At 40.4% G+C, this 24,075-nt stretch overlaps 1 protein-coding gene across 17 annotated transcripts in view; it reads right to left on the bottom strand.

Annotated features, from left to right (window-relative positions):
* Positions 1 to 24,075, bottom strand: part of BRIP1 (BRCA1 interacting DNA helicase 1) — a 216,385-nt gene that overhangs the window by 90,040 nt on the left and 102,270 nt on the right. For 3 of the 17 annotated variants that reach the window (XM_081171960.1, XM_081171954.1, XM_081171962.1), the window contains exons 19-22: positions 20,326 to 20,649; positions 15,950 to 16,750; positions 13,917 to 13,991; positions 12,077 to 12,155 (exon numbers count right to left, since the gene is read on the bottom strand). In XM_081171960.1, the coding sequence (XP_081028086.1) occupies positions 12,077 to 12,155; positions 13,917 to 13,991; positions 15,950 to 16,750; positions 20,326 to 20,649 (1,279 nt within the window). The other 14 variants (XM_081171959.1, XM_081171958.1, XM_081171957.1 and 11 more) reach the window with 11 other exon arrangements.

Here is a 24,075-nt window from a genome sequence, read left to right on the forward strand (position 1 = left end):
AGAATGTGCTCAGGGGCACCATATTCTGTTCCAATGCTAGATCCCACAGAGAAAGCAAGAAGGCCGGAGGGGCAAGGCTAGGTTGAAGGCTGCTGGAGCATGGACAGGCCTGGCGAAAGTTGGGAGCAGGCTGAGGCCTTGTGAACATCTGTCTCCAGACTACCTCCTCCAGGCTCCACCCTCTTGTGGAGAACATCAGAGGCTCCTAGGGTCAGCTCTCTGGCCTGAAGATGGACACTGTTCCTACATTCCATAGCTTTCATCTTGGTTTGTTCCTTGCACCACCAGACTGGTAATGTGTGTAGGGAGATATCTGGTTCTTCAAAGAAAGGTGCTTGTGAAGATCTGGGCTCTGGCCCTATAAGTTCTTGGGGGCTGAGAGGTTCTTCTGAGGGGCTCCTGTCCAATAGCATCAGGCGCAATGGTCTCCTTATGTTCATCAGTCCACTTTGAGCCTGGAACCCAACATCTCTCCATCTGGTGCCCCTGCAGCCTCTGACAGTGTCCAGGTCACTGGGGTCAGGATAGTGCCCACTTCTCTGTTTCTCTATTTTGCATTTGACTCTGGTTGGTGCATCTCGGGGTTGTAGTGAAAAACAAAGTAGATCCAGCAAGCCTGAGTCTGCCCACTCCTACCGTACACCACCTTCGTTCCATAATGGAGGAAAGGAAGGAGAGACACATGCTAAATAAATTTGTCATAAAAGTCAATGCCATAACAAACCCCACTAGTCCATTGGTAGTGCTGAACTTCAACCCCCATCAGCTGCAGCCAGCACAGCCACAAAGTGCCCTGCCATCTGAGATATGGAGGGTGGTCACAGGAGTTGGGGATTTCTCAGTAGTGGCCCCTTGTTTATGGAAGTCCCGAAGAGGTTTGCCTGCTGTTCTGACAAAGTGTAATCATATGGGGGGGACCCTGTGGGGATGAACATGATAGCTACAGCAGGGAGCCTCCTGCACTCATGAAGGTTTCCTGCGCATTTTAGAACCTAGGGTTGATAAGAATGATGAAGGGGTGGAGCTAGTACATTCATCCCTCTGACCCCCATTTGCACAATTACTGTGCATGGTGTCAAGAGTACTTGAAAAAGTCTTTTGTGAACGTCTTTCAGATGCCAAGCAAAACCTTTTTTTTTATTCTCCCAGGCTTTAAAAATCTGATACTTTCCATCCCATTTTGCTGAGTATTGACACGCCTGTTACACTCCCAATTTTTTTTAAGATTATAGCTTTTCTGTCTGGTGTGGATTTTAGCTCCTTTTAATTGTTTCAATGCTGCTAATCAAACTGCATCTTAGCCATTGTGTTTTTAATTTGATTTGACACTTCTTGTCCATTGCTCAGAGAAGGCAAGTTACTGGGTGACTGTTAAGTGCAGTAAGTAAAACAAACTCTCTCCACTGAAGTAAGTGGAATTTCAAATTTATTGGCTTGCATGTTTCCTCTGATAGAGGAAGACTCCTTCCATTTTGTTAGGAAAGAAAATCCTAACAGGTGTATGCGAAAGGTTATTTGAAGTTATTACAAATATCTCAAGTATCTCACTAATACTGATACCAGAGTGGGGGTATATTATAATATAATATAATATAATATAATATAATATAATATAATATAATGTAATGTAATGTAATGTAATGTAATGTAATGTAATGTAATGTAATGTAATGTAATATAATATAATATAATATAATATAATATAATATAATATAATATAATATAATATAATATAATATAATATAATATAATATAATATATATAATATTATATTATACACCGTGATCAGCTCCCACCCAGGAACCAATGTCCCCACTGTGGAAGGACATATGGATCAAGAATTGGCCCCCACAGTCACTTACGGACTCATTGTTAAAATCGTGTTTATGGAAGACAATCTTACTCGGCTACGAGTGATCGCAAAAGAAAGAAAGAAAAGATAATAAATTTATACATAAAGTAAACTTCAATAACTGAACTCACCAGAATAGGCATGTGAAAAAAGCAAATCAGGCTAAAGCAGTAAAAACATTTCAAAATGCTTGAACAAACTAATCTATGTTTTAACTAAGTGCCAGAATAACAGCAATATTGGAGCCTGGCAAGCTGGCAAGGGGAGGGTATACCAAAAGCAGTCAGCCACCATAGAGAATGCTCTATCCTGCATCACCACACAGTTGTCCCATTTTCACACTCTCAACAACCTTACAAGAGAGGAAGACTAGCTTAATGAACTTCACAGCTGGGTGAGGGGTCTGAACTCAGATCTCTCTGGTACAACTCTAACACTTCACCCACCAAAGCCCATTGACTAGAAAAGTTATTAACTTTGGCTGGATCAGACCGCAAGTTCAAATTTATTTTATTTTTTAAAGAAGGAATCTCCATCCTCTCAACTCATACTGATAAAAGAGGCCTGGGACAAGAATCGTTTATTACAGTTTGCCTGATGACTTCCAAATGTTCTTGTATCGACCGCTCGAAGATAGAATTTCTGTTGCAGAAATTACATCCGACTGACAAAGAAATTCAATATCAGCCGAGTTTGGCAATGTTTCCCTCTCTGAAGCACAAGATGGTGTTTTGGAAACTGCAACAGAAACATACCGCCCCGGTCTACTGTGCATATTGGACAGTTTGTCCAAAAATAAAGTAATGAACTAACGCTTGAGGGAATACTTTTCAACAGTCAGTGAGGCCTGGTGGGTTTACCTGGCGGCAGCGGCAGACAACCAAACAATGTTCTGATGAGTGCCAGGAGACTAGACCTTGAAGTCGCTACTTAAATTACCCACAGTGACTTGGATGCGTTGCCACTTTGGGGCATTGTGGGAAATTTAGATGGTGCTTCCAGACCAGGTGTCGATTAGAGTGCTGTTTGTCCAGTCAAAATCTATGCCACAAGAGTATTCAGTCCTTGAGTCCAGCTCTTCAGGGTCTCAGGCAAAAAAGGTCATTTCCCCATCACCTGCTTTCTGATCCTTGTTTAACTGAAGATGCCAGTCATCCTAACACTGGGAACCTCTGCATGCAAAGCAAGTGCTTGATCACTGAGGGACAGTTCCTCCTGGTGATTGCTCTTGCTTATAGAGAAGCTTTGCAGCTACAAGTGCACTACAATCAAGGTTTTAAAAAGGGCATCTCTTTCCATTCCGCCCCACATCGGTTCCACACAGCACCGTTTTCATTCCGCTGCAGTTTGGATTCCACAAAAATGATGTTATTCGGCTCACTGTTCACCATGGCCAAATTTAATAATGTGTTATTGTTAGGAGAGCCCACGTCATTCATTTCATTAGGGCCTGGGGGTGCTCTCAAGAAGGTACTAGGGGGAAATGATGGCAAGCAAATTGAGGAATGCTGACAATGAATACCAATCACATTCGCCTGCCTCATTATCATTCCTGTTTGCAGATGAGCATGCAAACTGACATAATTTCCAATACCATTTTCCATTTTAATTGAATTCTCCAAAATCCCTAAATACTAGTGACAGCTTCCATTCTCTAAACAAATAAAACAAGGCTGGCTCTATTCATCTTCCCTTCTCCTCATTTTTAAAACTGGAGGTGTTTGGAACTGAACCTGAGACTCAGAGAAAAGAGAGTTGTCTGGCATCTATTTTAGTATGATTTAAGCACCAGGCAAATATCTTTTTAAAAATTTTCTCAAGCCTTTTAATCTGCTTCAGTTTACGCCGCCCTAAGAACCCCTGTGATGGGGTGCCCTATAAACACTGTAAATAAAGCAAAGTAAAATAAAGTGAAGGTTCCCCGCACTCCACTCCAAACATGAATGCCATTCTGTGTTGAAATCACACCCTCAGCAGCTAGGAGATTTCCCATAGTGATAACAAAGAGGGGTTTGTTAATGCTGCAATTGAGGGGTCAGCGGCAGCTGCGTCCAGGACTGCATCATAACAGTTCTAAAATACTGGCTGGCGACAATAGCTCTCATTAGAATACAGAACAATTAGAATGTTGCATTTGTAATCTCAGCATCTGCTACTGAACTCTTTTTAAGCAGATCTTAATAATACAGAATCTACTAGAAGCTGCGTCTAATTCAACCACCTCAAAATTGCACCAAAAGATTGCTTTAATTGGAAGCGCGGGGGACACCCAATTCGTTTTCTTCAGGCAAAAATAACCATACAATGCGTTAAAGTAACAAAAAACCAAACCAAACCCCAAAACAAGCTTACTCGCTCCCCCATCTCAGCACGCTTCATAAGTCTTACTGTAAATCAAAAGGCTTAATTAGAAATGAGGAACTGGAATGTCAGAAGCCCGGCCAGCTGCTACTGGAGAGTTTAGTATTAAAACATTTTTAATAAAGACATACAGTAGCACTGAACATTTCCTTTCGTTTGTTGTGTTGGGTTCTGCTTAAAAATGCAGTTTATGGCTAAACAAAATAGGATCTCAGGGTCTCTAGAGGATAGAGGCATGTTTGCTTACTTTAATGTTTATAGTGTGTCTCCTAGAGATAATTCTATTTAGAAAATGTTCAGAAAAGGTGACCGACATTCAAAAATTGGATGGGTCCAATAGAAGTCCTGACAATCTTATTTGGCTTAGCTTTTTATATACATCTATGTATTTGTAAGAGAGATTTCTAATTTAAAAATCAAATGAATGTGGAATGCAGTATTTTGGCTGTAAAACACAAAATTCAATATGGCAATATGGTAAAGTTAAGCAGACACTGTGAATCTCTCTCTCTGGGCTATATCACATGAATGAAGAAATCTTTGCTGATTAATTATATTAGTCAGTTAATTGATCAATCAATTAAATCTTCATAGAAATACAATAGCTTTAAGGAAAAAACACATTTACTTTTTGAGGATAGACACACACATCACATTGTCTTAGAAGAGGTATTCCCCAGTGTCTATCAGATGAGGAAGAATGCTTCTTCTAAAGTGGTACTTGCTATCATGGTTTGGTGCTGCAAATAACAAAACATTAAAAGCCTACTGCTCTCTTAGTCAATGTTACCATTCTCAGTTGAGCCAATTAAAAAAATGAGCCAATTAATCAAACAAAAAGCTGTAGTTATGTGTGTATACAACAAACTGTTTCTATGTGGCTTCCTCCTGCCTGAGGGTTCTAGGCAGCCACCTGAGCCTTTTTCAGGATACTCCATTCCCTCCCCCCATTTCCACCTGGTTTTCCTTTCCTCAACAGAGAGTTGATGATCTGTAGCCACTGAGTAGGCTTTAAACTATGTTGGGCTGTTGTAATGTTTTTGAAATTCTGCAAAACATTATTCCCTGAAGTCTGCTAGATGTGTGTGAATGACATTGTTTTAGCTACATGAGAATTGGCACTCAGAGAATGAGTTTGCTATTAGAATATAGGACATGCAAGTTAAAAAAAAAAAGGTAAAGGATCCCTGGATGGTTAAGTCCAGTCAAAGGCAACTATGGGGTTGCGACACTCATCTTGCTTTCAGGCCGAGGGAGCCGGCATTTGGCCGCAGAGAGCTTTCCGGGTCATGTGGCCAGCATGACTAAACCGCTTCTGGCGCCGTGGAACACTGTGACAGAATCCAGAGTGCACGGAAATACCGTTTACCTTCCAGCCTCAGTGATACCTATTTATCTACTTGCACTGGCGTGCTTTCAAACTGCTAGGTTGGCAGGAGCTGGGACCAAGCAACAAGAGCTCACCACGTCACGGGGACTCGAAATGCCAACCTTCTGATCAGCAAGTTCAAAAGGCTCAGTGGTTTAGACCACAGCGCCATCTGCATCCCTTTGACATGAAAGTAAAGATGATTAGAAGCACAATGCCATCAAAATTTGGCACTTTTCAGACCTCTCAGTTTCCATGGGCTGAGTATTTAACTGTGCCCTAGACCTTTTCATTTTCTTAAACTGTAATTACTCATCCTGGAACTGTAGGAGGGACAGGGATATGACCTGATCTAGCAGGAACATCTCATATGCAGGTCCTATTGAAATGAATGGGAAATCTGAGAAAACCCATTTTGCTTCCAATGGGGCTACTGCATAGCGTCCTACTGAGTTGTGTCATAGGAACATCATGACTGTCACAGAGTTATAGAATCATAAGAGTTGGAGGGGACCCAAAGGGTCATCTTGTCCAACCCCCTGCAATGCAGAAATCTCAACGAAAGCATCCATGACAGATGGCCATCCAACCTCTACTTAAAAACCTCTAAGGATGGAGAGTCCACCACCTCCTGAGAGTCCGTCCCATTGCTGAACGGCTCTTACTGTCAGAAAGTTATTTCTGATGTTTAGTCGGAATCCTCTTTCTTGTAACTTGATGCCATTGTTTCGCGTCCTAACAAACAATAAGAGCCGTACTGGATCAGACCAAAGGCCCATCTAATCCAGCATCCTCCTCTCACTGGAAAGTAGCCAACTAGACCAATGTAAGACTTCCTCCGGGTGTTCTGCCCACTTTTGTCCTGGCCACCCTTCCCCCCCCCCCCAGTGTATGTGGCCCTTGGAAGGAAGTCCTTGAGGGAATGCAGCCCTTGGGCTGAAAAGGGTTTCCCACTACTGTCTTAGGAAAATGGACAATCGCTTCCAGTTATAACCCTATAGGCAGCTCCAGACATTCTAAAGAAGGACACCAGTTGACTGTTCCTGTGTTTCTAATGTATATGATGTATATGTCAATTTTTTGGGGGGGTTCTGCCTTCATCAGCTGCTACCATGGTCAACCATGAATAGCTGATGAAGGCAGAAGCCGAAATGTTTGCCACATAAATAAAAAAACACACCCTGTTTTGTTAATCACAGTAACGTATGTATTATTTAAGTGATTAGCCAAATCCTAAGAGGGATTCAAGAGAAGCTTGCATTAGTGCTGCTTGGTGCTTTTATAACCATCTATGGGATATACACACATGTACACACACACCTTACAAATGAAAAACAATTTCAAGATGGAAACTGGCCTAATGGGCACATCTCAAAGATGAAAGACGGTAAGGGAAGAGATGGAAATATAGGTTACGCTGTCAACAAGAGTTTAGTTAGAAAACCTAAGCCAATCCAACGATTTTCATCACATCTTTTCAGAAAGGTTTGTCTCCTCCTAGATTTGTCTACTCACACAATTCTCTAAACCAGATTATAAAGCTAAATCCAACCAAAAAAACCCTTAACGGATCAGGATTTCATTTCTGGCGCTGCAAAAACTTTGGTTGTGGCCAAGTCTTATCAGCTATAGTGGCAGACAGATTACAGAAGATGCGGTTCAGGATAAGTATGAAGCACTACCCGGCTTAAACCAATTACGCACTTAGGAGCAAAGTTGTCAAACCGCAGATGATTGCCAAATCCGCACATTTAATTTTCTCGGCACTTACATATTTCATGGGGAATTATACTGCCAGTGCCGGCTTTGGGAGGGACAAAGACAGCTGGTTAAAATAATAACAAAAACTTTTATTTAAAACCATTACGGGAATAAGTGGGATATAAAACAATGGAGCCGGGTTTAGCCTGAAGAATGCCACAAACAGAGGGTGAATAAAAGGCCAAATCCAGCCGGCTATGAGATTTGATTTCTCCCTCCAAGGCAACATTTTACCCACTGCATGTGTTTGCTTGTTGATGGATATTTCCATTAATTATCTTGACAACTGATTCTCATCTCCTTTAAAAGGAGAAGCTGTGTATGAGCCCATCCATTATAAAAATAATAATAATCCTGATCTGTCCTAATTATGCTTCGTGGAACTGGAGGCTCGAAAAATGAAAGGCATGCAACCGTAATTCAGCTTCTAGGGCTTGCTACTGCCTTACCACAACTCTGTGGCTCCTGAAGAGCGTTCTACTACATTCTCAAAAACATATGACGAAGAGAAGAGAAGAGAAGAGAAGAGAAGAGAAGAGAAGAGAAGAGAAGAGAAGAGAAGAGAAAGGGGGTGGGGGTAAAAAGGCAGGCACTGTACAATTTAACTCACATAATTAGCAATTATTGCCTGCACACTCCCCAATAGAAAATCTGTTGCAAATCAAGGGAAAGAAACGTTAATGAGCTACTTCTGGGCTCCTTGCTCTGGGTAATGCGTTTGCATAATAATGAGGTGCAATCTGCTGAAAAACACATAAAGGACAAATTAATAAGGTTGTCATTTTTTTGCCCGATGATGCTTAATACAGTTTTCATAATCTGCTCAAGACAAAGGTCAGTCACTCAGACACAGCCGATTATGCATTCGCGTGGCAGATGAAATCTTTATTAAACAGAATGATGAATCTGATTAACATGCGCTAACAAATATACAGTCTGCAGGGGGAAAAATGAGCGCCGCCACCTCCTGCAAGCCTCCCTCACGTCGACTATTAAGGCTTTACTCAGATTGAGGTCAGACTGGTATTCCCAAAAGGCGCATTAAGCTAAAAGTTTGCCAAATGTGGCAACATGATGAACAAAACAATATCCTGTTATATAAAGAGTGGCTGCCTCGACAGCTGACCATCTAATCAGCAATGGTAACAAGCCCTTAAATAAATTTAGAAAGAAAAATAATAATAATCTTGGTTACAAAAATAAATGCGGCTAGCGAAACACAGGGGAAGTGTTATTGGATAATCAGCAGCAGATCTCAAGAAATGAGAACACAGATGGCGCCAGGTTCTTGGACTACATCTTATGTTTTCATGACTTTTTCGACATGGTTAGTTGATATTTTACTGGGAAGCACAGCATTCCCCACAAATTCTGTTAGCTGAGGGACACTTCTTTGCTGAAGTAAAGTTGAATACACAATTCATTCTTAAACCTCAAAAGGTTTACCTTTTAAAGTGTGAAAGGGTAAGAACAACCCACTCCCAAAAGAACAGAGGAACGTAAGCCACTGGTCAGACGGTTTTGCCCATCTAGCTCAGTATTTTCTACTCTGACTGGCAGAGGCTGTCTGAGATCAAAAGAATATCTTTTCTGCACTTGGTACCTGATCTGTTTTAAAGCAAAGATACCAGGGATTGAACTTGGGATGTTACCAGGCAATGTTACCCCAACTTCCAGCAGAAGCTATTTGAAAGGAAGGCAGAAACAAAAATACGCAGAGATGCAATGGGAAACCTCCTACAGTACTTGTATGGGAGATCTGGGCTCACTGGAACCTTTAATAATTGAACTAATCTATAGCAGCAAATTAACAGCTCTTGCGCAAGCATACAGTTTAGAAATTAATGTGTACATGCGTACTTCCCGGCCCCGAAGATGCAGTTTAAAGAAAACCATCAAGTCTCAACTCCATGGTTGTTTTAAGCCTTTCTACTGATGACTGCAGCAAGACTTTTTAAAGCAGGGGTGGACTACATGTGGCTATCCAGATGTTGTCAAGACCATTGACCATTGGCCAGGCTTGTTTGGGCTGAAGAGCCTTGAAGTCCAAAAGCATCTGAAGGGCCACAGATCCCCCTCCCCCGCTGAATCTTCTCCCATCTTCTCCAGCATCCAGTTAGCACTGTGGCCAACCAGATGCCCATTATGGGAAGCTCACAAGCAAACTCGACACCTTTCCTTTTCTTTTTCTCATTAGACTAAAAACCAAATCACTAGGAGCATTAATGAACTGATATCTTTTAACCTCTCAAGCTCTTCTTTTAAAATAAAAAGAAATAAAAAGCCTGAAGTCGATTTAGTATGTCAACAATATCTAACATTCTTTACTATAGCTTTCAGTGTATCTTTTCCCCTCATAAACACACAGTACCATAGAATTAAAGGTATCCCTTCATGCCAAGTTAGCTGGTTTTATTATATGCTATTGCAGACGTCTGTCTAAATGTAGTTTTTACAGCAGCAGGTCAAATTTCACCTATGAAGCCTAAGAAAACCTTGAGGACACACATTTTTTGCTATTATATTTTGTTCCACAATCACTCAATCTCCCAGTGTGGGAGATATGGTTATATACATTGTCCCTTTCCTGTTCCTCTTTAAAGGAGCTAAACAAAATTAAATTTATTTTCAGGAAAGGCTGAATTCCATGAATATTCTTTATTAAAAACTATTGTGTTCATAGGGTTATGAGAACTACTATATAATGTAGATTTGGAGCCAACAGTGGTACCGGTATTGGACGCTGAACCGAAATAATAAAATTGAAATAATAAACAAACAAATATTGGATTACCAACTCTCATTATCCCTGATCATGGGATGTGATAGCTGGGATTGAAGAGAGCTTGTAGTCCAGTAATATTTGGAAGGGTGGGCAGGCTGGTATAGGAATGGACCTTCTGGTATACTTTGAAGTACTGTTTGTGGCTGACTGAGATAAAGACTGAAAAACCACCTTTAGTTGTCCCTCGTGTTACAGGGGTCCAACTGGCCTCAACTAGAAGCTGGGCATTTAGTATTGCCAATGCCATGCTGTGGAATTTTCTTCCAGCAGAGATGCGGCAGTCATTCTCACATTTGACCTTCAGAAGCCTATTTTTCCCCCTGCAGTCATTTTAATTACTTGTATTTTTTAATATTGCTGTACACTGTTCTTATATTTTAGGAGAGGGCAAATTATAAATGCAGTTATAAACAGATAAAGTGGGTGGGTCCAAGTTGCATTTGTATTACAAATGAGAAGGGCTACCTGTATCTGGCGTTAGATGCATGCTGACGGCTGGGTGCCACTGCCAGAGCCAGTTATTTTAGCCCCCATTGGAAACCACGGGAGGCCGACTGTATGAGATACTATTTAAACATTGCACATAGTAGATAAGAGAATGTTTTCCAGATAGCATTCATGTCTTAAAACAAAGCAAAAGAAACGGGGGGGGGGGGAGAACCCATCAGATTCAGATTATGTTTTCCAAAGACATCTAGAAATAGAAATGTAAAATTATTACATATTAATTATCACCACACTGTAAAACAATGTGAGAAACTGGAGGATAATGGAAAAGGCACGTTTCTTACAGATGGAGAATATCCGAGAAGCATTGCCATATTTTTATGTCACAAAAAGCAACTCTGAAGGTAGCAGTGGTACATTCATCTAAGAGCCTTTTTGTATGCAGGTAAAGGGCAACCTAAAGAGCCTCAAAATTAATCCTAAGCACTTTTTAGATTTGCATTCATTGACAACCTTCACTAAGCCTGAAGCACTCCCCTTTCAAAAATTAGTTTGTGTGTGTATGTGCTTTTAAAAAATATGCTTGTGATAGAGGATCTGCTGCTCAAAGAAGTCAAAACTCCCTCTGGATACATATGAACAGTAGCTTTTTGGACAGCAGCCAAGGGATATAATAGTTGGGGAAATATCTGCAGGAGCTCTTTTACCTTATGATTTCACCGCTGCTTGATAAACTGTCAGTGTTTTCTATAGATGTGCAAGTCACGCCTTATCTGTGATGATCACCTTCTGTTAATGTACCCAATTCATAAGCACAACCCTTAAAAGATTCCACAGCCTTTTGGCGTAGTTTCCAAATTATTTTCTTTTCTACATCAGTAGAGGATTCATTCTCCCGCTACTTCTGGAATTACAAAGTCAGAATGTCTGCAATCTGGAAACACTTCCCAGGCATTGCATTTCTCAAACAACAGCCCTCCATAGGTATGCAACAAGTCAATTTTGAAATGGGAAAGGGGAGATTCTAAAAAATGGTTTATGAGAACAGCACATAGGTTGCCCGCTGGGCATGCCCAAGCTCTTAGGTACAATCACAAATATCTGAAAGGCCACCTTCTTCCCTACAGATGCTCAAGAGATCAACTCTTGGTAGTTGCCTCTCTTGGAAGTTTGGGAGGAGGGTGGTACAAGAGAGGGCCTTATCTGTGGCAGCCCCTAAGATGTGGAGTTCTCTCCCCAGGGAGGTGTGCCTGGCACCTTCACTACATAGCTTTTGTCATATGCAGAAAATGCATCTCTTTACCCTAGTCTTGACACCTGATATATATGGACTCACCCTATTCTTTTGATTGTAAATTGTTTTAACTGATTTTAACCTTGTGTTTTTATATTGTTGTAATTGGGAAATCTGTGGTTAAGGATGAGTAGTAGTAGTAGTAGTAGTAGTAGTAGTAGTAATAAAAAGTAGCACACTAAAAGGAGATTAATAGTAAGATCTTACCAGTTACTTAAGGCAATATTTCTCACCTCCAGAGAATATAACACAGTACCGACTTGCAAGTTGGAACTCTCAGCATCTCCTTCATAACCATGAAATAACAGAGATATAAACTAACACATTAAAGGCTTTGCTGTGTCTAAACACACAGTGTAATAATTATTTTAAGAGAGAACCTATTGGTCTCTCATCACTTAACACAATAATAACAATCATGAGCTCAAACAGAAATAAATTAGTCATCATCGTGAAAGCACAAGCCATTTGGATCAATATTTTATTGCTTGGAAACTTACATACATTGGTAATATAAAAAAGTATTAAAATAAATGACTTGCCCAACATGACTGCATTATACAGAAAGCACTTTATACCCAGCTGTTCACTGTTTTAAATAGGTTTGATGAGCAGATCTTGTCTTACTAAGATCCATTCAAACTTTGCTAATTATTATTGCGGGAGGCTCACAGTTAAAGCGCCGCTTGGTGATTTTTAACAAATATAGAAACTCCATCCTTCCTTAACCTTTGTAGCTCTTGACCATTCTCTAGCCCAGTTTTCGTTCCTCTCTCAGGCTGTAATTAATGCTTGATATAGATGTTAGTGCCACCAATTTTTTTAAAAAAAATATCCTTTTCTTCCTTTTATGGGCCCTAAATGCTAACTACTTGTTGCAGGACAGCCTGCTCATTTGCTGAATGCAACACATGTGACTCTTTAGGAAATGCTTTGCTCAAGGCTAACAACACAGCAGCATCCAGTAAACAGAATAAAGCCAACTCTTTGAAATTCTCATTCAAATGTAAAATATTGTATACCAGCATGAATTAGAATTGCCCCCAGATTTGTTTAACGAAAGTCAGGAAAAAGCTAGTACTGATTAGGGAAGTCTTCTAGGAGTGTCAGAAAAATCTCAGGCTGAAACTGCGACTAGACTGTTGTGAAGTCCTGTGGGGCAATGAAGAAGAGCGCTGGTGGGGTGGAAGCCACTGCACTGTCACAAAATGTGAGAAGTCCCTGTCCATGCAGGGGGGGGGGGCTACCTTGTGGCTCCTGCTTGCGCTGTGGGAACAACTTAAGCACCAGGCCTTCACAGCATTGGTGATCTCAAGCAGAGTCAAGAGAATATGTGAAGTATCATAAGACAAAAAAAGGAACAGTCAATAAGGGCTGTAGTGATAGACACACACCTGGCTGCCTTAGCTAGCCGACAGCATATATTTTTGCTGGGTATCCTGTTTGATCAAAAGCGAAACAGTACCAAGCACGTAACCAGTCTCTGAAACACAGTTCCCTGCACATGAATCTGGGACAGATTTTGCAAGATTTCTACTCCCTCTCTTCTGGAGCCACTTTAGTGGCACGAGAGTTTCCCCTCACAGCACACCACAGCGCCTTTGTGTACCAAAGCTACCCACCCCAGAAACTGGAGCAGTTTAGGCAAAGGAAGATATTGTGCATTGGAGGCTGGTGTCCATTGGGGCTGGCAGGGAAGAGAAAGCAGGGAGCGCAGGAGTAGGTGGAACTGGAGCCTATGACAGACTAGGTCCATTAATTCTGATCTTGTCCCCATCCTCTTGCTTGCTAAGTTCTAAGGTGACACCACTAACATTAAGGAGGAGGAGGCTGACCCCTGGGCTGGCTGAGGATAGGCTAAACTTAATGGGAATTGTCTTGTTTACCTAACGGGCAGCTTCCACTGGAACTGTGTCGTAGAGAAGAGGATGCAAGATTAGACAAGTCATTGGCCAGATCCACTCATTACTTAACCTGATTCCAACTGGATTACTATAACTACCACTATAATCAAACTTGAAAATCTACAAATTGTTTCCGACTTTACCTGTCAGTGACTTGGCCCCTCCTTTAATAGATGGTTTCCTGATTCTTCGTTTATATGTTCTCTGTACTTTCAGTCCTTCAATAAATTCAGGATTTGATTATTATTTTGCACCAGTGTGACTAAGAATCAGTGATTTCGCAAGGCACTCCCACAATTATTCAAATTATTATGTATTTCCACCACTGAGGACAACTTGGGTCAGGTTCTTAACAACACAACGTTATATTCGAGCCCCATTACGTACATTTTACACACACAGAATGAAAACTTATAAACCTGGCTGGTCAGTGTCATTTATTTTATCAATATTTTTAAAGTGCTTAAAGCCATAAGCATTTTGTAACCTAAATTCAAAGAACCTGATTGAAAGGAGGACTGAAAGGGTTTTGAAAAAACATCACTGATTCTACCTTTATATGTACATACATGCAATATACATAACAAAGAATTCTAAAATGAGTATATTTAACTTCAGCACTTCTTATCATCTGTTCCATTTAGGAGAAATATTTTTGATGAGATGTAGAAAATGGTAAATTTAAAAAAATGAAATTACGCTGTTATGCTGTCATATATTCAACAGTACAAAGGAGGTTTTGCTGGCATATGTTCAACAGAACAAAGATTTCTAAGGGCCAGCTTACCCTTTGTGTGACAAACACAGATATTTCCTGTGGCAAACAGAACAGAAACATATTTTTCTTCCCAGGGAGTCCTGTTTTGGCCACAATTTTCCCTAGATGTTTAAGGATCAGCAATTGTCAACCATACTTTACGCATTTCTTATGCGAAACACAATTGCTGTGTAAAGTGTTCAGAAGCTCTAAGGGGTGATTCACACAGCACATCTTCCTAACAAAACTGAACACATCCTCAAGGCTTCAACACAGCCTTCCTTGATTGTTAGATGTATATACAAAATAAGAGCATGCTAAGTAGGTTTAAGAGGTGATGAAAATGATCTGGATCTGTTTATACTGCTGTGTTCTGGTCCATCTAGCACATGATGTATTAAAGCAGAAACAACAGATAAAGAGAGTGGCATTCTTTGCACACTAGCAACAAATTTTGGACCAGTTTTTCCCATTGCATGGCAGCTTCTGAAGCTATCACACAGTGAGGTCCATATGAAATCCAGTTGTTAAACCCCCCAAAAAACATGTAGCAGTGGTTCTGTGTGGCTACCATGCTTCAGCAGACTACATGCTTCAGTTTTTTAGCCAGCCCCCCAAATCTGCCGGCTGCAAAGCAAATTTTTGCATGGGTCCTCTTCAACACTCCCCCCCCCTTTATTCAGGTGCAGCATTCTCCTGCAGAAAGGAAGCAATCAATGAATTGGGCTGCATCATAATTATTTGAAAATGGAATAATTCCTGACCACTTCATTGACCAGCTTCCAGTTATTTCTAGGAATAGCCCAGTGATACAAAGCAATAAAAGAAGCACGGGGGAGGCTACTTTTACTTGTGACAGACACACAAGAGATCTTTCCCCAGAGTGCTCCACATGAGTAGGACTCGAGGGTTTACATCGACTGTAACCATGGCAATCATCATGAATCTGGGTTTGGGCTGCAATTGCCTCTGTGCCGGCCACCAAAAGCAATAGCCCTGCCTCCTCCTCTCCTCCCTGTAGCATGTTGAAATGGAAACGCATGACATGTCAACGCCATGTTGGCTATTTCCATTTCTCTGCTCCACATCCTGATTGCAGGGGTAGGGAACCTTGATGTAACACGATATAACAAAGGGAACCATGCAAGATGATGACACAGTGCCACACAATTTACATTATTTAACATCACCAGAGAGAGAGGAAGGAGGAAACTCTCTTTTTCCCCAGATAATATCCAGTGATTCTTACTTAGGTATTGTTTTCATTGTTCTGGTTTTCTGAAAAACTGATTAACTGAAGCCTATCCCTAACATCAGGAAACAACCATAGCTCCATGATTTCTAGCTAAACTAAAAACTCATTCCTAAGGGGTGCCTCCCCACCCCACTACTGATAATTAAACTGGACAATGGACACACCTTTGTTTCGTGATCTGGAAAGCTTCTTTCTCTTTGCCTCCTGCTCAGCTTCACCTATGCTATTAGTACTGTGTCCAGCTGCTCTGACTGCCCCTCCAGTACTCTCACTGCTCTGCACGATTCCAGGCTCCTCTGCCTTCGTGTCAGCATCGGTTTTAATGCTGACCATTGCATCTACTAGTTTTAGAGCACTGGTTTCATAAAGCTCTTCAACTTTAATAGAGCTTGCAGTTTCAAAGGAAATCCCAGTCTCGCTGCAAGTATGAGTTGACAACTCCTTTTTCTGTACTGCTGACTCGACACTGTTGAAAAGTTCAGGTGTGAAATAGATACTGTCATCGTTGGCATCTGTCTCTGCAGCTATATCTGATGTTGAAAGGTTCGCGTTTCCTCTCACTGGAGAAAATGGCACATCCCTCCCCTGTTCATGAGCCCAGAGCTGCTGCTCGGTAGGATATTCTTGAATGGCCTTTCCAGCAGAAAAGCTAATCGGTTCTCTACATGGTGACAATCCAGTTGCTCTCTGTTGCTCAACCAAAAACACATTCTGCTGGGGTTCATTTGCAACAAGCTGAGTACTTTCATCCATTGGTATCTTTGGTTGGCATTTAGCTTTGGAGAGGTCTTTCTCATTCAGGGCAAGCAGGGGTGTTGAAGTCAATGGTTTACTGAAATACTGTTTTATACTGACAGATGAGAGCTGATTATTTGCTTTCTCCCTCTTGTTCTTCCCGATCAAGGTTTTGGGTTTAGAGTCTGTTAGTTTTTCTTGCTTTACAGTCTGGCAGAATGGCTGAAGATCTGGAATAGAAGGGCAGAGGCATATAACTAGCTGGATAAACAGAAACAGGTAATAATGAATGCTTGTCATTATTTCTAGCATGTAAACATCAGAAAACACTGTTCAGTTTCTAGAACAAGGGTGGGCAACTTGTGGAATGATGGGAGTTGTAGTTCAGTAATATAAGCAGGGACACATGTGCCTCATTCCCGCTTTAGAGTTATTTAACTTGGTGGCTTTCAAACTTTCAGCCTTCAGGAAACCTCATCAATTTTTCTGCCATTAAATCCCCGAACATTACAGAGAATTATGTGGCATGTTCTATGGCAAATGCAGTTCACAAGAAGCCCTGACCAGGCTTTTGGGGCCTCAGTGTTGCTTCACAAGAACAGAGAGTGTGCACCAAAAAACATCCTATACTCCTGCTGTGACTGCTCATTGCAAGGGAAGGCTTCCTTTCAGGAAATCTTGCCTGCCATTACTCATTTTCTTACTAAGGAATCTCTGACTAGTTTTCCCTCCGTTTCAAAACCAATAAACTAGATTAAACTGTTTGTGGAAAAGGAGAGGCACATATATTCGTAAGTAGCTGTTATGCTACATTTTGCTTCAGGCTCACTGGCAGAATTCGAGACCAGGGAGAAGAGCTTGTGGAAGAAGATTGGAGGAAATTTAAAATTTACTTACAGAAATATTGTAAAATTTTTGAATGCTGATGACGTTGAAATGAACTGAAGGGGTTCTAGCAACAAGGTAAAATGTAAGATGGAATTGATAATAGATAAGCTAAATTGGGTATGAATTTGCTGAACTAATTCTTAAAAGGGATACAAAAAAGGGAGGCGTGAGGAAGTCAGGAAAATAAGTTAACTAGAGATGAGAAATTAAAAAAGAAGGAGTTTTGTTTTCTTTTATATGTGTTTTTTCTTTTTCTTTTTGTGTTTAATGTTTGTATTTTTGTATTTTGTAATTTTGTATTTTGTAATTTTGTATTTTTCTGAACTTTTCTACTGATAAAACTTAATAAAATATTATTTAAAAAAAACACATTTTGCTTCAGGCTCATTACCCTATTACTCAGTTGTAGCTTCTTTTCTCCACCTGGTTTTGTCTGTCTAACTGACATCTTATTTATGTATTTAGTCACCTTGTGCCAAATCCTCTAGACAACATTCAATAAAACTAGTGAAAAACATCCAATACAATCAGTACAACTAGTAATAAACCGAGCAAAACTAAACTGCAATAAAAACAACTCAACCCTAGCATAAATAAATACAGACACCCTTACAAGCAAAAACACATCACCACGAGAGAAACAAAGACAGAACTGAATGATGCTAAAATAATATGATAGTGTTAAAAGATGATAAAAATTATTAAAAGGCTTGGAAGAAGAGGAATGTCTTCATCTGGTGCCAAAGAGTCACTGAAGGAGGCACCTGGCAAGTCTCTTTGGTAGAACATTCTACAAACAGGAGCCACCCATTAAAAGGCCCTATCTCGTCATCATCCTCCATACTTCAGAAAGAAGTTCCTTTCAATTTTGCTCACATTTATGCCAATCTAGTAATCCCCTGGGAGCGCAAGGACAATGATACAGATGAGAGACAAGAGCTTCTTCATTTACTACAAGGAATGGGATCACTGTCCACTTAAAGTGAACTGAGAAGCCCTTGGGGACCAGGGAGTTTCAGGTATGCACTGAAGCACATACAGAGCTCTGGACTGGGAAGAAAGTAATGTCCACAGAAGCCCCTGCAATGTTTAGAATTAGAGGGAAGATATTAGAAGTCCTCTAGCGCAGAAACCCTTCATAGATACTATTAGCATTACATTAACATGGTATTTTCACATTCACAGAACTACCAACAGCATAACTGTGTGTCTTTCCTTCCCTCGAAATTGTGCTACAGCATTAGTAGATTACTAGTTTTCAAATAACTGGATTGATTGACATATAATAATGTAACAGCCTACGTTAAATGTATACACAACTAGGGTGGGGGAAGAACCTGCCACTGAACCAAATAGCACTTTGTTAAGATCAGTTTAATCCCTTCTTTCCACTCAAGAACAAAGAGCCCAATGTGTGTGGCCAAATGCATAGAGATACAAATATGTATGTGTGTGTGTGTGTGTGTTTTGCCTTTCTGACTCCTCACTCTGCACTGGGAACAATTCCGGACAACTTTCCAGAATAGTTTTGAGTGGACAAGAGACACTACAAAGAGAAGAAGAGGGCCTCACTGCCCTGCTACATGTGAAAAGGTTCCAGCATGCACCTTGAGACTCTGTTCATCAGTGGGGAAGCATCCACTTTGCATGAAAAAAGTCCCAGGTTCAATCCCTGGCATCTCCAGTTAAAAGGATCAGGAGGTGTCCCATGAGATGGGAGTCTAAATGCTAATGGGAAGGGGCAGGATCCCACCAGGTTCTTTTTGAATGTAAGAGATAGCCAGGGGCTCTCGGGATTAAAAAATAACAATAATAAAAGTTAAAGAGGGCGATTGCAGATGAGGGGAAAATACCTCTCTCTGCTTGAGATCCTGGAAACCCACTTACAGTCACAGCAGAAAATAATAATAACAACCAGTGCTGAGCGATGTCTGGTTTTCAACACTGTGATATCTCACTAGCTAAACATGGCAATATACCGATATACAGTATCATGATGTCTGAAATAAGGATGCAACTATGTAGAGGCAAATGGGGTAATGTCCTGGCAACTGCTACTACTTAGGGGTCTAAAACAGATACATTTTTATTTACCTTTAACATATTGTTGCAACTTTTATTTTATAGTATAGAGCAGGGGTAGGCGACCTAAGGCCCGGGGGCCAGATGTGGCCCAATTGGCTTCTCAATCTGGCCTGTAGATGGTCCGGGAATCAGAATGTTTTTACATGAGTAGAATGTGTCCTTTTATTTAAAATGCATCTCTGGGTTATTTGAGCATAGGAATTTGTTCATCCCCCCCCCCAAAAAAAAATATAGTCCAGCCCACCACATAGTCTGAGGGACGGTGGACCAGCCCATGGCTGAAAAAGGTTGCTGACCCCTGGTGTAGAGCAACAGGGGTATTAAAAATCATGAGAAATGATGACAGTCTTTTTCTCATATCACAATTTTTTTACATAGCACACACACACATTGTAATTTGTGGTATATCGCCATGCCAAATATTATGAAATTGTTATCATGATGTGGATTTCAAACTGATTTTGGATGATGTATTGATACATTGCCCGGCCCTATAACAACCAGCCTGAACTGCTATAAACAGCTTCCTCTCTCTTTTAATTAATAGTACATTGCTGGATCAGACCAAGAGTCTCAGTAACAGGAATACGCAGGGTATCCATCAGAAATTGGCCAGTGGTTCACCAGGAGACCACAATATATCTTCTGCTCTAACAAAGAGACACCACTTGGCCAGGTAGATACATAATCTGACCTAACATAACACAGCTTCTTATGTTCTTTGGTTCTTACTCGCAAGCAAAAAAGATGAAGTCAACTTTAACAAATTTCCCATAAATATTTCAGGAAACTACTTAAAAGGTTAAAAAAAAAACACCTCAGAAAAACCTACTTTGTTGATTTGCAGATATGTTACATGACTGACTGGATGTCGTTGGATTAATTGCAATGACGTCTGCAGCCGAAAGTGTTTCTAGGGTTAAATCATGCACTTCTCTTTCAACAGTAACACCTGGTGATAGATGAAGAGTTGCCTCCAGGAAAGAACTTGATGACAGATCTTTTGAGCTTGAAGACATGAGCACAGATCTGTCGTTACCCTGAGTCGAAGAATCTGTGCTCTTCTGGTTTGTTTTAGCAAACGCATCCAAAGAACCAAGGGCACAATCGAAGTTTTCATGGTGCTGGACTAGCTGACGAATCCATTTTGACAATCCTTGGGAAAGAACAATTTTATTTTATTATTACTATATAGCAAGACAGGGAAGTTATGTGATCAAAGTTGTACATGTTTAAAACCTTATAAAAACTGTGTTGCTGTAGTTTCTTCTTGCACTAGGCACACAACTTATTTGAATTCAAAGATTTGTATCATTTGGTCTAATTTTGTAATGGCAATGAAGAGTTAGAACCTGATTTACGGATACTGCTGGCCATGACATGGTATATTAGAATAGAAAAGGGAAACTGGCTGCTTGGGGGCAACCGAGTCATATGGGCAGGGTACAAATACAACAACAATAACAATTATTATTATTATTATTATTATTATTATTATTATTATTATTATGCCATTACACAATTCAGCTGTGCCTTCTCCTACACAAGGCAAGACACATGGGAGTAAGCGACAAGGATGCATACAGGGGAGGGATGTACCCAAGTCTAACTTCCCCATAGAAATAGGGGAAAGGAGGTTAAAGAGCTATTTGCCTCTGGTATTGGCTTCCATGGCACTGGGTGGAGCAAATGTCGATGGCCCTTTAGCCCTTGCTCAAGTCTAAGTGTTTGTCCCCTGTTAAAAATGAGTTGCCAAACAGAGTTTTAGAAAGCCACACTATATGATAATGAGAACGTTAATAGATTATCACAGTGAAAATAGTATGGAGAGCAACCTACAACATGAAAACTGAGCATTAAAATAATGTTGTGTGCACATAGAGCTGCATCCAGTGTTCTACTCACAGAGTAAACCTATTGAGATTATGTCCATTAATTTAAATGGGTCTACTCTGAGTAGAACTTAACTGAATGCAACCAACACAGGGAATCGAATTATGCTGAAATGGCAAAATTAATGGGTGTGTTAAGAAACCAAGAGGAAAAAAATATACTAAGGAGTGGGGAATATTTGAAAAATCATGGTATGCAACTAAGTGCATTGATAGGGTTAACTTAAATCAAAGCAGTTGAAAGTATTATTAAGATTAGGTAAAGGTAAAGGGACCCCTGACCATTAGGTCCAGTCGTGACCGACTCTGGGGTTGCGGCACTCATCTCGCTTTATTGGCCGAGGGAGCCGGCATGTGTCCGCAGACAGCTTCTGGGTCATGTGGCCAGGATGACTAAGCTGCTTCTGGCGAACCAGAGCAGCACACGGAAACGCCGTTTACATTCCCACTGGAGCAGTACCTATTTATCTACTTGCACTTTGACGTGCTTTCGAACTGCTAGGTTGGCAGGAATTATTAAGATTAGTTGTAGAATAATTTAAAAATGGAGTAAAGTGTTAAAATTTTAAATAAGAGAAGAAACCACAAAAGGGGGAGGGAGTCTGATTTGTATCTGTATTGGAAGTATGACATTGTAAGATTTGTATTTGCAAATTCTTAAAAACTGAAAATAAAATTTATTTTAAAAACCACACAGAATTTACTATATTTATGATTTATTTTATCTTTTTGTTATGTATGTTCTGTTTTTATACTGTAAACCACCCTGTGATCTTTGGATGAAGGGTGGTATAGAAATTTAATAAAAAAATATGAAACTATTTAAGAGGGAAAGAAATGCTGGTGGCTTTATGCTTTGAAGGAAAGGTATTTCTTTGTTGCTATCTTTTTATCCCCCCCCCCCCATTTTAAAAAACAAACAAACCGCTGATCATTTAAAAGCAGTTTCAGTGCATGTGTTCTGATAAAGACTGAACAAGTGGAATCTTTTGAAGTCAATTATATTTTTGGATTCTATTATACCACGAGTATAACAATCATTCTATCTTTGGATATATATATATATATATATTCATAAGCATCCATTGCATTTTCTGGCAAATTGCTTTGTTTCAACGAGAAATGTGTTACTGAGAATCAGTAGTGCAGCCCCCAACGTCTTGAAAAACCTGCCATGATTACTGCTTCTAAAATTACCGAGAAAGACTCTCATGTGAGGCAATGATATCCTCCCATCTTGCTGCCTTTTCTGAGACAAGGGAAAGACCCTTCATACGATAGAATCTGAGCACCATCTACTGTCAAGACAAGGGCAGTATTTGCTTCATCTCCTCCCTTCGATGAAATTGCTTAGAAACACCAAAGGGAAAAATAGGTGCCATCTCTATTTGATGTTCACAGCCTAATATTTAAAGCAGTTTCTTCTACTTAGTGTGTACTAGTGGACCAATTTATCTGTCATGATTACCAAACGCTTGCTGGTAACAGGGCTGCCTGTATCCCAGCTGGTGATGTTTGCAGCTACTTAAAAGCATTTCCAAGAATACTGAAACATTCCTTCCCCCTTTTGTCGACTTTCCCCCCCAAGAAAATGTTTGCCAATTCACTTACACTAGCCTTCCCTAAAAGGTGGCCTTTTCCATGTTGTTGGACGCCAACTCCAAATCATTTACAATAACCTTCTCCAACATGTGGCCCTTTGGATGTTGTTGAGGCACCAAAATGTCTAGCTTTTATTGAAAAACTGACACACTGGGATATTTCAGGATAGCTATTCTACACTTCAAAGCGAAGTAGATTAAGAACTAACCTCACTCGGTCAAAACAAGGAGATGCAAAATTAAGACAGAGAAGACATTCTGATGCCCCCACCTTATATATATTTTAATAGCTAATAAGGCTGAATGATTATGAATATTTAAAAAGGTAGTACCTGTGTTTGCCCTTCACAAAAATGCTCCTCAGATTACTAATTTATACCGGGCAATGAATTTATCTAGGGTGGTTGATTGCTTTGGTACAATGTCAGTGTTATCAGTCATAAGGATTTCATGAGATCCATATTTTATTTACCTCTCACTACATTTTTAACTGTGAGATTTTGTATCTGCAGCAGCAAAGCTGGAGGCCAGAACACATACCCACCCACCCACAATTTATTCAGCTACTTTAATTAGAAATTCACACAGTAACAAACTAGGTAACAGACTGCAATACACAATGGACTAAAACAAGAGGGAATTGCAATGAAACTTTGCCGCACTGTATCATCAACCCAAACTGGAGTGTTCCTGTTCAGGGTTCCAGCCAGTTAGGCATGATGTCTGCTAATAAATTGTAAGTTGTAAAGGGCTGAAGCAGGACATTCCTCAACAGAGATTTGACTTTGCATGGCTAATGCACATGCTTGTTCCTCATTGGACTATGTGTGTTAGTTTTCGTACTTCTGCAAATTTCAGAACTCTCCATAAGATGCTGACACCTCCTTCTCGCTCCGGCTCCATTTCAGTCAGCACTCACCACTCAAGCTCATTATTAGAGGGAGAGATATGAAAATGCTTGATGTTTCCAAATGTCACAGTGATTCATATGGCCCAGGAAGAAGTTTTTCAAATGCCAGAACTAGACATGACGGAGGATGTGTGGCTGCTGTTGAAGAGAGCAGTTCTATGTCTCTGCCTCTCCTTACT

Source organism: Podarcis bocagei (assembly GCF_964188305.1).
Source record: "Podarcis bocagei genome assembly, chromosome: 15".
Lineage (NCBI taxonomy): Eukaryota > Metazoa > Chordata > Lepidosauria > Squamata > Lacertidae > Podarcis > Podarcis bocagei.